This window comes from Aptenodytes forsteri, unplaced genomic scaffold (assembly GCF_000699145.1).
Source record: "Aptenodytes forsteri isolate BGI_AS27 unplaced genomic scaffold, ASM69914v1 Scaffold55, whole genome shotgun sequence".
Classification (NCBI taxonomy): domain Eukaryota; kingdom Metazoa; phylum Chordata; class Aves; order Sphenisciformes; family Spheniscidae; genus Aptenodytes; species Aptenodytes forsteri.
The window spans coordinates 7,316,071-7,332,502 of NW_008796063.1; the positions used below are offsets into that span (position 1 = coordinate 7,316,071).

Below are 16,432 nucleotides of genomic sequence, written 5' to 3' on the forward strand. Positions count from 1 at the left end.
GGGGGGTGGGGAAGCTTTTTATCTTTGAAAGATGTGTGGATAGTTCTTTTGTCTTTAGTTTCCTAGGAAGTATTTACGAGACCCACCTCATACCATATGTCCTATATGTGGAAAAAGCACCATTATGTTGTTGCCCATAGAACAAAATCTAAGGTTAACGCCTTTTTTCTAGATCATTTTGTTCTAGTTGAGTGTAACTCAATACACAAAACTTCCTGTATTGTTTGGAGGATTTCTGCAAGGGGAATTTAACTTCTCAGTCATACTCCAAGCAAGCAACAGCAACAGCGCTGCTTCAAGCATTGCTACACTTCCTTAGTTCTCTGCTCACCCAGACTCCCCCATTCAGAAACTGCCTATCTCACAGCAGAAACAACAGGGTTCTAGGGAGCAAAGGCAAAAGAAGGAGCAGGGAGGACTTGAAAAAAGCAGTGGAAGAGAAGATGGTGGTAAGGAATCATACCGGGAAGCACTGCTGCAGTTCCTGGAGCCTGGCAGCAGGTTGCTGTAGATGCTAAAACAAGAGTAAGATTCAGAGGGGGATGTCCTCACTGTTCCCCAGTAAGAGAATCTCACCTTGTTTCGGTACATCTTCCACTGTCTCTGGATGATTTTGGCTGCTTGTTCCTTCCTGTGATCTTCTTTGCCTTTAACCGTGCAGACTGGTGAAGACTGCAAAGGAGAATTCTTTAACTTAGTACACTAAAGACACAAGTTGGAATTCTATGAGGGAAACAGGTTACAAATGACTCAGAAAACGCAGCACCAGAGTTGTTAAAAGTTCATCCTGCCTGCAGGGCGAAAGGAAGTTAAAAGAGGAAACTCTTGGTTCTGAATACTGCTCCTGTTCCAACTCATCATCTAGATGACTGTTACAATGAAACACATTCCTGTCCCCATTTTAGCTGTTAGCAGAGCATGGGAACGGAAAGGTTTTCATTTACACATACTCCTATTTTTCTATGCATTGCTAAAGCAATAGGAGCTCCAACAGTGGAACCCACTGCTTTGTTGATCAGAAATGGTTTGTATGTTATCGACAGACTGAGAACAAAAGTCAAGATACCTAATTTTGCAATTCTTCTCCAGGAAAGACTAGTATTAATTAACTGGGGAGCTCTCTCATGTCTCATCCTGGCAACTGCGGCCCCATAATCATCTGTTTAAGCTTACTGATGAGTTGGCCATCATACGACACTGACAAGACGGAGAGCTTGTGTAAACTGGCATAACTCTCCTCTTCTATCTTGAACAAATTAATTAGAGGAAAAAGACAGAAACCAAGAACAAAAAGAGATTTTGTTCCAGTTATTTCTTCTGAGCTGTGGTTGCATATTCCACCTCCCACCATCTGATCCTTTTGATCCCTAATTATCCCATACTAATTGTCGTACCTCACTTGCCAAACAAAAGTTAACAGCAATTTTAAAAGACTAATTTAATTTGTTGGTGTAAAATTCTAAGCGGAGGAACAAGAGATTTTATACTCTGAAAAAACCCTCTTGATTCTGTGAAAAGGATTTATTTATAACCTAAAAACACTGAGTTATAGGCTTAAGTTTAGCAAATGGATCATGTTGTATTAAAAATGACAACCTACTATTAAAATGAAAAATTGGTAGGAACTTAGTGATAATTACAAATAATGGGAACATTTCAATAAATGGATGGTTACTGGCCAAGAATATATATAGTCTGTGGAGGGAAAAAGGAGCTGTTTGTTGGCTGTTTTTAAAGACTCACGTTATTTGGTATTCAAAACATTGTCTATTCAAAACGTCAGCCTATAACGCACAAAAAAGAATCTAAAGAATTGCACAGTATATCAAAAACCAGCACCCCCTTAAGCTACTGGACATTTTTATTCATATTTTTTACTACCTGTATTTCAGGGTCTATTTATTTTCAAGTACAAAAGATTAAAATCCCCAGTAATAATTTTCAACTAGTTTTTAGTGAAATGAGATTAACAAGACCACACTGCATCTGAAAGCATGTCTGTCAGTGCCCATTCATCTCTGCTGGCTAGTTACAACAACGTTTGGCAGAAGGATGGAAGACTGCAAAGATATCAAGTTCGGTCATATTTCACAAAAAAACCCCAACTGATTACAGAGCCCCATTTAAGACTGTCCAGGATTAACAGATGCGCAAAAGATATTTATTAGATACTGGAAAATCCAGAAAGAAGAGGTTATGAATACCTCAACTCTAGAAAAACTTCAATTCAAAGGGGATAAGGGTTTATTTTATTGTATTGACATCTTCCCTAATTCTTTACTCAAATATGGTGTCCCATCAGCAGTGAAATTAAAAGAACCCTCAATTTTCATGATGATTAGTGCTCTACATCCTGTACACCTTCCCATGAAAAAGTACCCAGCTTCCATCCAAACAGAAAGGCTAATGAATATTTTCTGACTGGACAGCACATGTGCCCTAAGTGATCACCTGACCAGCATAAAAATCATTGAAAAGGGTTTTTTGTCTTTTGCCAGTCTGCCAGCAAGCACACTTACCTGTGTCTCTATCCTTTATCTGTCAACTCCTGCAAGACCTCCCTCCCTCTACAAAATTGGACTGAAATTAGCTGATGGGTTCAGATGTTATAAGCAGATATAAGCAAAACTACAAATGTCTTTTTCTTCTTAGAAAGTAAGGCAATAAAACCCAAACACTTAGAAGGGTAAGCTTTTTGCAACATTCCACTGAATAAGAAAAAAGTGATGATGGGGCAGATAATCAGTAAGAGAACAGCTCCAAAAAACCCCAAGTTGCAGTGGTAATTATTGAAACAACTCATCAACAAACTCTGGGAATTCAGAATCTCTATGACAAGATTTAATGCCTCTGTGAAAAGACACAACTAGCAGCTATTTAGACTATCAGCTCAATTTGCAATATTTTAGTTAGATGCAAGGGGAAAAAAAACCCCACGAACAAAAACGTGTCTGTACCTTATTAAGCTTTTCCATTGTATCTTCCACCATTTGTCTCTTCTCTTCCTCCAATTTTGACTCCAGTTTCCCTACTTTCTGTGTCAGGTTCTGGATTTCCTCACTACAGTTGGAAAAGCAAAGATTTATAGCTAGAAATTTTCTGTTGTTACTGCTTTGAAAATACTGAACCTATTTCATAAGATTTGGCTGCTTTGGTTTTTTTTTAAAGGCCAAAGTGGGAAGCTGCTCAGGATAACATGATACATATTCCTATAGTAACAGACACATAACATCAATTCTCAAGTTGTGATAGTTGCCTTACGTTGAAATTAAAAGGTCCTAAGGTTACAGTGGTACCCTTGATACCATTAATATTGCATCTAGATCTGCTACAGTTTCATATTTGTCAAAGTCCTTTCTTACAAAGCAATAATGAGATAACTTTTTTTTGCCACCCTTGCACAGGATTTATTATCAACAGTTACACAGACTACATGACGTAAATGGAATGACATATTGGCAATGGTATAGAAGCATAGGCTAAGGTAAAGATACTATTTTTTTCTTAGAAAGAGAAAAAAAAAGTCTCTGAGCCCAACATGGCAGCTTTCTTCTTCCATTTATCTTACTAATTTTTATTATAATTTAATTCTTATTTTTACTATGCTTCTTAGTCTTCCACTTCCTCTAAAACCACTCTATAGAATTCTTCCCATAGTAACTTACTCCATCCCTCCAAAACAGTTCTGTTTAAATGAATTCCCAGCTTCCTGCAGTTCACTCCTATGAATTTGAGCCTCTTCAAAAGAGAATTATACTTTAATGGATATTTTTGGTTCTGAAAGGATCTGCTAATACAAAATATGATACCTTAAAGTCTGCTCTTCTGTACTCTTTTCTTCCATCTTATTCCGCCACTTCTGCAGCTCCAGCTCCACTTCAGCCTTAGCCTGCAGTAACTGCTTGATATCTAACCTACAAAGGTGCAAGGAAATCTAAGCAATACTTAAGACATTCACACTTCAACAAAGTAGTTATTTTTTGTTTAAACTTCTAAATAAAATAGGTTCTCAAATTTGTAAAGTAACTAAAGTTTCCTTTTAAACAAAACAGAATGCAAGCGTACATTGTTCAGAAGCAAAAGGCCTCTTCGCATGCTCTCACTACGCATCTTTGTTCAGAGGCGAGTTGACGCAGGAGGCAGCGTGTCTTATCAACAATACATAGTTGTGTGCACATCTCTGATCGTGATCAGATTGACCTGCCTGCCCTTATGCACTGACACACCAAATGAGTCCAAGCAAGACAAATTGCAAATCAATTGCTTACTAGGGAGAAAAGAAGTCACAGTGCATCATATGGCAGAAGGCAGGCTTAAATGGAGAAAGTGGTAGATCAGGATAAAAACGTGTTGGAAAAAACAAGACAAATTTTTACAGCAAAATACTTGCAAGAAGTGCTGCGTAAAGTGACATATAACCCTTCAAAGGCTTTTCAGTGCGGTTGGCAAAAAAACATGCCTTGAAAAATGTGTTAGAAACAAGTAGAAATTCTTTTTTCCATCCTCTCACTGACTTTTTTTTCTGCAATGTAATTTTACAACGCTAGTAGGACTAGAAGAAGCTTTTGAAATAAAAGCTGAAGGGACCCTCAAAATTCATTTTCTTGCTGCAAATGTGAAGGACTTATTACATCGTTTCATAACATGACAGGAAATAATGAAATAATTCACACCTACAAAAGAACAACATCTCAGACGAGTCACGCTTACTCTTTATTGAGTAGGAGATTTTGAAGTGCCTTCCTATCACTCTTCAGTTTCTTCACTAGCCCTTGGAGGCGGCGACATTCCTCAACATGGTCTATCTGTTGAGAGGCTGGATGATCCAGGTCTACAGAAGGCGAAGATGACACAGCAAGTAACTGTGATGACTCACTATCTGCTGATGACACCCTGGTGTTCTCCATGGCACACACTTTCTAAACAGGATAAATGTACACAAAAAATACAAAAGAAAAAAGAAGAAAATTAAATTTAGCATAAAATGATTTTATCTAGGCCGCGAGAAAAGATCAAACGGAAGTTAATTCTAAAGTGTGCATCTATATGCAACAAGTATGAGGAAAGAAAAAAGGGAGGAAGGGCATATGGTACAGACACCAGTTTACATGTATGAGCCAGAATGCACAAGGCTGATACACTGAAGGACTACATGCCATGAGCACAAGCCAGTGGTTCTCCATTTTCTGCTCAAAGACAGGTAAGATGACCACGTGATTATTACCACTTACTTTTTCTAGTTCTGAAATCCGCCTCACCAGCCTCTGTCTGCTCCACTCACTATAATCTAAATACAATAACAAAGCTTTAAACATGAAACTATATCAGTGAGTCAACATTGTTCTTGCTTTTTGAAACTTCTGTCCATATAGAAAGACTATCTAAAGACCTGACCCCCAACTTTAAATATGCAGCACTGAAAAAATGAGAATGGTCTTAAAGTATCTGACTTCTACACCAATTAGCTCAGAAATCAATATAAACCATTCACATTCATCAGTTTTCAACAACTGAAAAACAGTTTTCCAGTGAAACATTAAATCTTCAAGTGATTCCAGTCCAGAATTCTCAGGGATAATACTAAAGGAAACCCAGGTCTGACTGGAGCAGCATATGCAGAATTCAGAGAGAGACTCCTGTAAGAAACTTCTCATTCCAACCTTTGCCCCTCCTGAGTCTTCACCTTTGTAATAACTCCCTTATTTCTACCATTGTAGGGTCCTGCTCTCAAACACATCTTTCAAATGTACCTAAATCCCTTGCCCCGTGTTCACCAACTTTTCAGCACGTACTTTTTGTTTTATTGGAAGGAGGAGAACTGCTCAGTACATGATCTAGATCTTCTTTCAGCCTCCGATTCTCATTCTGCAATTCCTTGATGTTCCTGGATAGTCTCAGGACAGCAGCATTCAGTGCCTTTAGTCGTTTTTGGGTATCTCTGCCCTCTGTACTTGGAAACAGGGTCAAAACCAGAAAGTTAACTTAAAAGTAGAGAACAAAGAAGCAGCATTAAAAAGAGTGGAATAGCCTCACTATTCAAGTCAGCTGGCTAAGTTAACTGTCTCAGCTCCCCCCCAATAGCATTTCTCAACATTTTTTACTTGAGGAGTTACCTATTCTTTTAGGAAAAAACATGCAAAGACCATCTTGCTCAACACTTTCACAATTGTTTTAATTTGCGTCAAAGAAAGAAGATACGTTGAAACTTTGAAAGCTCATTTATTAGTTTTAATTCCTCCACCACTCTGTTTCACTAACGCATAAACAAGGGTGCTTGTATGAGTTTTACTTACTTGGTTTTCTATTTGTTTTGTTAACCAACCTTCTAATGCTTTACCAGCACCCTGTGGACCTCTGATTTAAAAACACTTATCTTCAGCCAATTGGGAGACTCCTCCAAAAAACTGTTCAGCACAGAAAGCTAACCTGCGTGCTCTGAATTGCTTTCTTTCACTTAAATGACAGATTGAGATTGGGAGAGAGAGCGCCCTATACATAGATGGAATAACTCTCAAACAAATCCAACACACAAGTGTATTTTCAGATAACTGTGAATGCTGCTCTAATATAAAAGGAACTATTCCTGTGAAAGTAAACCCCAGAGAAATTTCTTTCTTCAAGATACATTTCAATTGACGAGAGATTTGAAACAGATTTGAAGAATACAGCTAACATTGACGTGATGGGAATAAAAGGCATCAGAAAAGGGAAAGCCTACTATGTGTTAAAACTGTTTTAAATATATTACAGTGATTTTGCCTTTTTAATTTTTCTAATAAAAGAGGGAAGAAATCTCAGATTCTAGATGCGCAAAGTTGTAAAGTCTGTTCACAAAACAGATTTCTAGTGAGATGAAATACTTGTTCTTTATTGCTTTGAGAAAATTCTTAAAAACTTACTTCTGGAAACAAAGGTCTGAAGTAACTGATGGACCTACTTTTGGACAAATGCCACTGCCAATGACAATCACAGAACAGTTTGTGAAGGAATCTTACATCCCATCCACTGGAATAATTACAAGGTAAAGGGGGAGACAGTCTGTAATTAGCATATCAGAGTGAAAAGCTGAATCTAATCTACCTTCTGGAAATTAAAAGGAAACAAAGCCATAAAAACAAGCAAATAAGGCTGTCCAGATGTCATGGATGACTATTCATACAGCTGTCCCAGGCAGGAGGAAAAAAAAGAGTAAAAACCAAAACACAACACACCACCAAAACGGGAAATGACAGAAGCTATAGAAATCATAACTGTATCACTGAGTACCATTATTTTAGGCTCATCAAAACCTAAATGAAAGAATTGCAGACCATTTTGAGGACTTGAAAGGTTGCCTAGTTTCTAGCTACAATTGGATACTACAGCTTCACATAGAAAATAACCGTATTTCAGTGTTAACACTGAAAAAGAGGAGCTAAATGCCATTCACTTCAGCCAGAAATAACATAGACAAGCATCATGAAAGAAACACTCTCCTACAACGCTTTCTATGTGCCAGAGTCCTGACCTTCAACATCATTTATTATTTCAGTGCTCAGCCTCTCAAGTAGAGACTGACAGTCACATAATGGAGAGAGACTGCCCTGACCACTGCTTTTTGAAGCTACGAATAAATGAGGACAAGGAAGAGACCTGATGACTCATTTTCACCTGTAAATAAATTAGGTGTGATGGCTTACAGCCTCGAGAGGCTAGTCACTGCATGCCTGAGCCAAAAGAGATTTTTTTTTTTTTTTTAAAAAACAGTGACAAAACAAATTGCAGTTTTCAATCCACAAGAGACAGTGAATTAGGGAAACACAAGTAGTATACATAATGACCCATAAAGAGTTCTCGTATGTTTCTATCAATCTAAATAAATACACCCAAAATTAAGATAGTTGCCTGTACTTAACACTAGGAGGGCAAGGATATTTTGAAGTGGTGTGGTAACAAATTTTCCTATCCCACGAGACTATTACCCTCTTCTCAGCTCAAATAAGACTCACTTGCATAGATGCTTTTACTTTGCTCTCTTACTGGAGCTTTGTCTTTCGCCTTAGTGCTTTGATTTTTTTTTCTCTATAGACCGTTTACCCTCACCACCGTGTACACACCCGCACACTAATGACAAGCACTAGTACAAGCTTCTCTGACAGTGTCTTACTAGTGCCACTCATGGATATCTCACAAAAGCTACCCTGATGTGCAGATCTGTCTCTCTGTACCACAGGAAAATGTTTACTCCAAAATACCTTCTTTGCAGCGTACACCCTAGAGCAAGATGCAGAATCGACTCAAGTAAAATGTCAAACATCTAGTGAGTTTGTTTCAATCACCACTGATATCAGAATAGGTGTGATTATGGGGGAAGATGGATTTTATTTAACAGAGATAAATTTTAAAATTTTTCATGTACTTTTTAAATAGCTCTAATATTTTTTCCACATCCACAAAATGATCTATCTACAAGAAAAAACAACTTGACTAAGACATATCCCAAGGTTGTGAAGCCAACTAAAGCAGTAACAAAAAGCAAATCCAGCAATCTAAATGACAAAATAAACTGTTACCATGTAGTTGTTTTCCATCAGTTAAAGTAGTATACAAGTGATATATCAAACACATATACGCAAACATTTGCCTCAAAAGAATTAAACATACTTTTTCCTCATAGACTCAGATTTTGCCAGGAGGAGTTGGAGACGATGAACCTGTGAAATATGAAATATAGATTCCATTAAGGAGCTAGCTGTGGAAGCTGACATTGCTAATGCAACACATTTGTCCGTTAGGTGAAAATCAGAACAAGACTCTCTGGGTAGTAGCAGAGGCAATGATGCCATCACTGAAAATCAGGCTACTGTTATATTGGCTTTCATCTAGACACTTATGGATGTACATTAGTTTATTTATGCTTTTTGATTAACATATTCAACTTACTGAAGAAAAAATGTTTTTCAGTACATATATTTGGAGCGATGAGAATATCTATGAAAATCTGATTCCAAAGACAGGTGCAGCTAAGCTGTAAGAAACCTATCTGAAACATTCCATTTATACTTCGACTCAACAACTGAACGACTTCCTCTCCTGTATGCACATTGAAGGACCTGTCAGACATACCTCTTCATAGTAGGTTTCCATAGCTATCCTCATTTCTTCCAAATTAGTGGTCTTCATGTCTGCCTGGAATTTGCTGAAAATAGAATAATACAAAAAATAATTCAGTCAGACCAGCAAAGATGCTGCAATACCTGTTGGTTTACAATTTCTCGGTGGGTGGTTTATAATTGCTAATACGTTCTCAGAGTTCATTAAAACATCTTAAGGAACAGAAGAATACAGATGAAAAATAACATGGATTTCAAATTCCCTTTATTATCTCATCCAATACAAGCCTCTATCCCCCCAAAGTCATACTTAATAGTGTTGTCTTTCTCCTTGCACTGTTGTTCTAGCTTGAGAATCTTCTGCTTTAATCCACTAACCACCTACAGAAAGAACAAAGAGCTCATGAGTCCTAGAATAATCCGTCTCTTCACAGAAGTTCCATTTCTCCATGATCTTGCCCTGTCTTTCTAAGTTGTACCTAACCGGATATAAATATTCCTACATACTTCAGTACTCAGTAAATCACACACGTGTCTGCTACCCTGTGACAAGGAGAGCACTAATGAAATCAGATCCCTAAGTTTTATCTGTGGTAACATAACTAGCTTAATAATGTTTATCCACAATCATTAAATAAAAACTCTGCCCATTACCTGCTAAATTCGAAGAAGCAAATAATAGGGAGAATAATCCCTAAACAGATTCAAGACAGTGACAAAAGCGGCTCCCTAAAATAATGTTAATTCCAGATCTTTGCTACTGGTTTCTTATCTGACTACAGAAATAATGGTTACATGATTCCCTAATTGCTTATTCTTACTTCATTTTATTTTTTAATCAGTAGTGCTTCAGCTTGGCAAGAGGAAAAAAAGAAAAATGAAAGCAGAAGGTAATGAAGAAACTATTACCCATCCATTATCAGTCTTCTTTTCTGACAAAGTTCGTGCCAGCTCCAAGCCCTGCAGGAGAAGACAGATAAAGCAAGTGACCAACCTTGCTACTTTATGCTACTGCCAGCTCTTTCCACAGAATTTTCTAACCTACTCATCTCCACAGTCATTTCACAGTCCAACAGCTTAAATTCTGAAGTCCCTATGCTCATTGTTTCGTATTAGCACACTTCTCCCAAGATGTAGATCTGCATGCAGAAAATGACAGCCACCAGGAATTCAGTGAAATTCAGGTCTTCTAACTATGACCCTAAATGCTTCTCAGCGTCCTGGGTCTGGCAATAAGGCTCATCTTTTCCTCCCTGGTTCAGGTCTCAGGACTGCATGCGTCAGTCACCATGCAAGACGTTAACTCCCTTCTACTCTGAGGCAAAATATTCAGAAAGTGGGCCTCTTTAGAGACAGCATTTTAATTTTACCTTCAGAAATTAGAAGTACCTTTGCTCAATAAACTTATCTGCACAGCATGGCATGATCTTCTTTGAACTGAGCTGGAATGGTGAGCTGAGATACTCAAAACAGAAATCCCTTCACACCAACCAACCACCCCTCATTCAAGCTCATCGTTCCTAGGAGCCAACACACTAGAGAGTCCTGAAATCTAGAGAGACAAGGAGAAGAGGATCACACTGCTCAGCACTCTTGCCCCGCTTTTATCCCCCCAAGAAATAGTCACCCTGGAAGGATCCAACAGTTGCTCAATCTGTTTATCCTTTCTATTGTTCTCTTCTTCTAGTCGACGGAGCTTAGTTTTCATTCGATCTCCCTCATTTTTTTGAGCTTGTATCATCTAAAAGAGGGGAGAAAAATTGTAAGCACATTTCAGAAATAGAAACACACTGAGATTTCACATGGAAACACGTTTTGACGTCAGTAACAATCCAATTACAATGGTCAGGATGAAGCGAAAGGAGGGGGGGGAGAGACCATCACACTGGACCAGGGCTGACAGATAAGGGAGGTGACAGGGCAAAGATAAAAGGAAAAGGTTTAACAGAAAGGCAACCTCACACAAATGATCTAAAACAGCCAAGATATTTGTCTACAGGCATCCCTAGTGTTCAACATGCCCAGTCCTGACCTTTCATACGCTGCACTAAACTCAACTGACAAATTGTTAAAAAGTGATGGGTAACAGCCAGGGGGAAAAAAAAAAGGGGGAGGTGGAGGGACAAAGAAACCAAATGTAATGAACCTTTTCAGCGTCCAGCTAGGGCCATGGCTGGGGTTCAAGGACTGGGTTTACTTCAGGGCTTCCACATCCAGTACTCAGAAGTATCTATCACACCATAAGAACAATGAAATTGCCTTAAACAGACACAAGTTTAGTTTAGCCTTACATTACAAATGCAAAAAAATTTGGTGGATGTCCCAGTTGTAGAAACCAAAGTATTCTGAACCAACAAGGCCTGGACATCTACAGGTGGATGGATCGACCCTATGATTTCTGTGTATCAGAGAGACTGTACCTTTTTCAGTTCAACCCTATGATTTCTGTGTAAGTATCAGAGAGACTGTACCTTTTTCAGTTCTATAATTTCATCATACATATCTTCTTTTTCTTTGTAGTCAGGAGTTCCAGGAATGTAGCCTACAGAAAAAGGTACGTAAAATAAGCAGATCTGAAAGAGGTATTTTTCACTAACCAGAAACCTTGCAATTAAAGGAAATATCTAGAACAGCACCAAACTGGAAACTAAGCTTTTTTTTTTTCTCTGAGAAGAAGAAAAATCAGCAAGGAAATTAATTTTAGAAATGGAGGTGAAGTGGAGATGTTACTGTATGAAACTTCTGCCAGATTTTACAGCAAATTTCTCCTAATTACTTCTCTCTGGTGCTAGATTAAAATATCCATCTCAAGAAAGATACACACTTCACAGAAGACTGCAGTCTTCTCATCCCAACAAATCAATTATTTACAAAAGATTTCTAAAAGGTGTCCAGAATACATTTTTCTATTTATGCCTAATGTGTAAAAATCTATCATCTTTCAAAGCTGCCAGAAACTGTGTATTACCAGTAACACTATAGGTGTCATTTTAAATGGAAGTAGGATTTTTCAGTTTACAGTTCTCCTTTAAGAAAAGCAGGATGAAAGGTTTAAATTTTGCTCTTCTCATAAAACTCAATTGATTTTAATATCACAACCACATGATAAAACACTTTCTAGAGAAGAAGTAAAAGGAGTCAATTACATAGAATTTCAGGCAAGCAGATGGTTTCTATCAATGGTTCCTAAACTATGTTTTGCAAAGTCACAATAAATTGTCTACAGCTGGCCCATTGAACCATATTATATTTGCAATGTTTTCAGCTGCAAATGCATGGCAATTTGCAAAAAGTTCTGAAAGCTAATAGCGATTCATTGCTCAAAAATTTTGGAAACCCCTGTCTTATCCAATTTAGAAATCTCAAAAAGTATCCCATGGATCATATTTTGACACATATATTTTAATACAAGTTAAACTGAAATGGCTCTTGCTTTACTAAAGCTAAGATCTTAAGCAAGGTGTGTTTTTACATGGAAAAAAGATCATTAACTTTTATCCACCACACCATTACATAGTTTACCATTACTAGAAGAACGAGAATGTTTTGGCTTCTTCATTCCTAGAGCTTCCTTCAAATATTCTGGAGTGCTGCTAGCAATGTTTGTTCGCATATGACCCATGACAACATCTGATTTCAGAGGATGGCTCATTCCTGCCAACAAAAATAGAACAAAAATGCAAAAATCAGGGATAATTGCGAATTAAATTTGTGGATTTATTCTGAGCAAATGTAACATAGAAAGCTCCAGATGCTGTTAATTATTCCCGCTATAAATTCCAATGCTCAAGATCAGATAATTCCAACCACCCAAATAAATAATAGTGAAATGACTTCCTATGTAGCCTATAATCAAACACAAACCTATTTTTTAAGAGTTTATACGTTAAGCTGCCCACAACACTGAATTTTATCCACATATGCAGATAAAGTTTCTATGCTTATACCTTGTTTCAGCGATCCCAACCACATCTGCCTTGGGTTTTTTACAGCTGCGCTCTCGAGACGTGCACTGCCTGTTCCCTGCAGAGATCGCCAAACTGCAGCTTTTTTAGGATACAGTTGTGTGCTAGAGCTGTATGGAGACTCTAAAAGAGAAGAAAATACCTCAGCATTGCCTTACAAAGCCCCAGGTCACAACTATTCTTTCTGTCTTGTGTTTTAAGGTTCCCAGACACAGTCCTATTACTTATAAGAATAGAATTTAACAGCACACTACATACTGGCTTATGCAGAGCAATGGTACATTCACCTAAAAAAAGTAGCCACGATAAAGAAAAAGTCCAATTCCAAAAAATGAAGAAAGGCATAGTGACAGTAATATGTATGCTACACAGACAAAAGTAATTGTATAGCTATTAATCCGCTAGCAATTTTCTTGCAGTAATCAACAGAATTGGTCCAATGCTGCTGTTGGAGAGCCCCTCCTATTGCTGCTTCAGGTATGGCTGTCAGGTTCAAAAACTGACACTAATTCCACTCAAAATTATTAGTATAGATGTGCACTATAGTGCACTAGTTAGTCTTCAAATTACCAAACGAAGTACAGTAAGAAACAATGTAACAAACATCATAGCTAAAATTAAACAGCTATTTTAAATTCGATTGTTTAGGCACGTAAAGGGATTTCAGGAAAAGAAAGAAGATAGATGTACATCTACCAGAAGAACATCTCTTGCACAACCTAAAGCAAAATTTAAAAGTGCAACATTATTTAATTTATTAGAAACAAAACAATCAGCAACACTTTGAGGAAAAGTCTTCTTTGAAACATTCACTGGAAATATAAAAAGGAAGGTAAATGGAAAAGTATATAAAACCCAGAAAACCAGACAAAACCCCGTATTAAACCTGCAGATCTAATAACAACATTGTACTTCTAAGATCATGTGAATCCCGCCCCCAACAAATGAAACAGAGAACTGCTTAATCTGCAAACAAAGATATCTACTGGATGGGTAGGTAGCTACAGTAATTCTAGATTCTTTCTACATAGCAAGTATCAGCACTTCTCCAAAAAGATAAAGAGAAATTCAGAATGCTTGCCATTAGAAGGGACAACATGAAAAGAAAATAGTTTATGCTGGAGAATCAAGAATTACAACTAACCCATAAACTTCAACATTTAGCCTACAAAAGTCTAACTTCACCGGTTACAGAACAAATCTCAGATAGATGTGCTCTGCGCGCACCAGTGAATAACTCTGAAAAGAATAATAAGATGTTTTTTCAAATAAATCTTCCAGTTCCTGTGTCCCACAGAAATCTATCTTGTTCTGCAATAACAGAAGCAGAAGAAAAAAATTTGGAACACTTACTTGGTGACTTTGGAGGCTTGTGGAAAATTTTCTTCTTTAACTTCTGGAAGAGAGTAAGAATTTTTAATGTATTTAAAATATTCCACTCTTCAAAGATTTCAGATATAAGCTCAAAATTGGCTTCAATCTCCATTTTGTATGAAGAGCACTTGTTCTAGTAACACAAAACTTTCTGTGTAGAAAATAAAAATAGATAAGCTCAAAATTGGCTTCAATCTCCATTTTGTATGAAGAGCACTTGTTCTAGTAACACAAAATTTTCTGTGTAGAAAATAAAAATAGTAGCAGATTTGGCCACAGCAACAGTCACCACAATTAAGGTGGTGCCTACTGAAGTTTTATGTTACAGATAAAAAGTAGTCACACTCAGAACTCTAAGACCTTCCCCATCAGTATTAAATACAAGTAGCAGCAAATTCAAGATGATCACAGAGTAGAGGCTGATTTGTAGAACCATTTAGCTAAGGGAAACTTATTCAACTCCATTAAAACTCTGTAAAAGGATTACTTAGGCCCGTAACTTGATAGAACAGCGAAATGAAGCCAAACATCATTTGCATCCCCCAGTGCTGAGAATTTAGAAGCCAGAATTACATCTGGAATTAGAGGAGGTTTTTGAATCAAACTACATTGCAATAACATTGTTAGCTCTCCTCTCTGAAGGGTGTCTTATCGATCAGGAGGGATCACGTGGATGTACTGTGTGCAAGGACATGCTGAGAGGCCTTTTAAGGCATTCACCCGCAGTGCACCATTAATAAAACTCACCATTTCTGTATCTGATTCACAGGTTATCACAGACAGGCTGTCATCTCCCTGGGAAATAGACACATTAACTGTGACATTTGCTACTAAAGTAATTGGTTATAATACACATCCAGAAAACTTTATATCCTGTTACTATCACAATAAAGTTTGAGTGCAATACATTCAAATGGCAAATGTGTCACCACCGTTGCAAAAACCAGCATCATTTGCTCTAACACAAACGTTCTGTGGGATATAGCGCAAGTCACTTCAGGCTCGACCCACGGAGACTTATGCACTTCAGAGCATCACAACAGCTGAACCTTCAGGTGCCGGTTCAGCATTAAGTTCTCCACCAGCAAGAGTTAAGCAGCAATTCATCCATCTGTCCCCTTCCTCACTCACTTGTTTCTACCCTTGCTATGCTATGGGAATGTTCGGTAAACTCGACTGGAGAAGTGACCAGGCTGCGGAAAAAAACCCAAACCAAGGAATCAAAGAAGTGGTTAATTTTTCCCGAGATTGAGCTGACAAGTTTCCTTGCTTCTCAAATGTAAGCATATCCGCAGCAGAAGGAAAATTTCCACTTTGCTGTCAAATTATCTGAATGTATGCTGCCCTCACAGAAAGAACATTTTCACTTGCTGCTGACTCCATGGTGCTCGCAGCCGCAGCACCATTCTCTGGACAGATGCTGATCTATCTCTGTAAGAGGCAGGGTGGTGTGAAGTATTTTTGAGACCCTGGTTGACAGAACAGGAGCTGGAATTAACAACAGAGCAGGTAGAACAGCTTTTTGTGCTGGCTGAGAGCAAGCAGGTATACATCTCACACACCATGCCATATAGTTTTTAATTTCCTGAGGCAATGTTCCTTGCAGCACACTGATTATTTTTGTTATTTTTAAGGCCTTTTTATCACTCTGGGAGATCTCTCTACCTAACTGCAGCTATCGCATTAGGAATTGGATAATGTGGAAGGTGCCCAGCCTTTATAGGAGATAAATATTCACCAGAATATAAACGTGCAATAACAAAAACACCGCAGTCCTTGGAAACCTTCACAGTCCCTTTGCTCTTGCAAAACAGGCCCGACAAGAGCCACTTACGACAGACAACAAGGGAACATGGTGGCTCCCAGCAAAGGGCCTCAAAACCTCCATTTGGCTGCCGAGGGCGAGGGAAACGAACGCTAACACCCACCCAGCCACCCCCCGCCCCGCCGTGCTACCGTCCAGCCGTGGAGATACAGGCAGAACCCAGAACGCCGCGGGCT

The 16,432-nt window shown here is 38.2% G+C and overlaps 1 protein-coding gene across 5 annotated transcripts in view; it reads right to left on the reverse strand.

Annotated features, from left to right (window-relative positions):
- The window catches only part of IQCE (IQ motif containing E), a 29,346-nt gene extending 14,123 nt beyond the window's left edge, over window positions 1-15,223 (reverse strand). For 4 of the 5 annotated variants that reach the window (XR_002086291.1, XM_019473990.1, XM_019473989.1 and 1 more), the window contains exons 1-16: window positions 15,179-15,223; window positions 14,411-14,453; window positions 13,040-13,180; window positions 12,615-12,746; window positions 11,564-11,634; window positions 10,720-10,833; window positions 10,002-10,052; window positions 9,403-9,473; window positions 9,106-9,178; window positions 8,644-8,693; window positions 5,793-5,950; window positions 5,232-5,287; window positions 4,711-4,919; window positions 3,810-3,914; window positions 2,958-3,060; window positions 577-672 (exon numbers count right to left, since the gene is read on the reverse strand). Coding sequence is in view for 4 of the 5 variants with exons in the window: in XM_019473990.1 (XP_019329535.1) it covers window positions 577-672; window positions 2,958-3,060; window positions 3,810-3,914; window positions 4,711-4,919; window positions 5,232-5,287; window positions 5,793-5,950; window positions 8,644-8,693; window positions 9,106-9,178; window positions 9,403-9,473; window positions 10,002-10,052; window positions 10,720-10,833; window positions 11,564-11,634; window positions 12,615-12,746; window positions 13,040-13,180; window positions 14,411-14,453; window positions 15,179-15,181 (1,476 nt within the window). In the remaining variant the exon portion in view is untranslated. Of the gene's footprint in view, window positions 1-576; window positions 673-2,957; window positions 3,061-3,809; window positions 3,915-4,710; window positions 4,920-5,231; window positions 5,288-5,792; window positions 5,951-8,643; window positions 8,694-9,105; window positions 9,179-9,402; window positions 9,474-10,001; window positions 10,053-10,719; window positions 10,834-11,238; window positions 11,323-11,563; window positions 11,635-12,614; window positions 12,747-13,039; window positions 13,181-14,410; window positions 14,454-15,178 lie in introns of those variants that run through there. The other variant, XM_019473992.1, reaches the window with a different exon arrangement.
- Window positions 15,224-16,432: the final 1,209 nt, after the last annotated feature.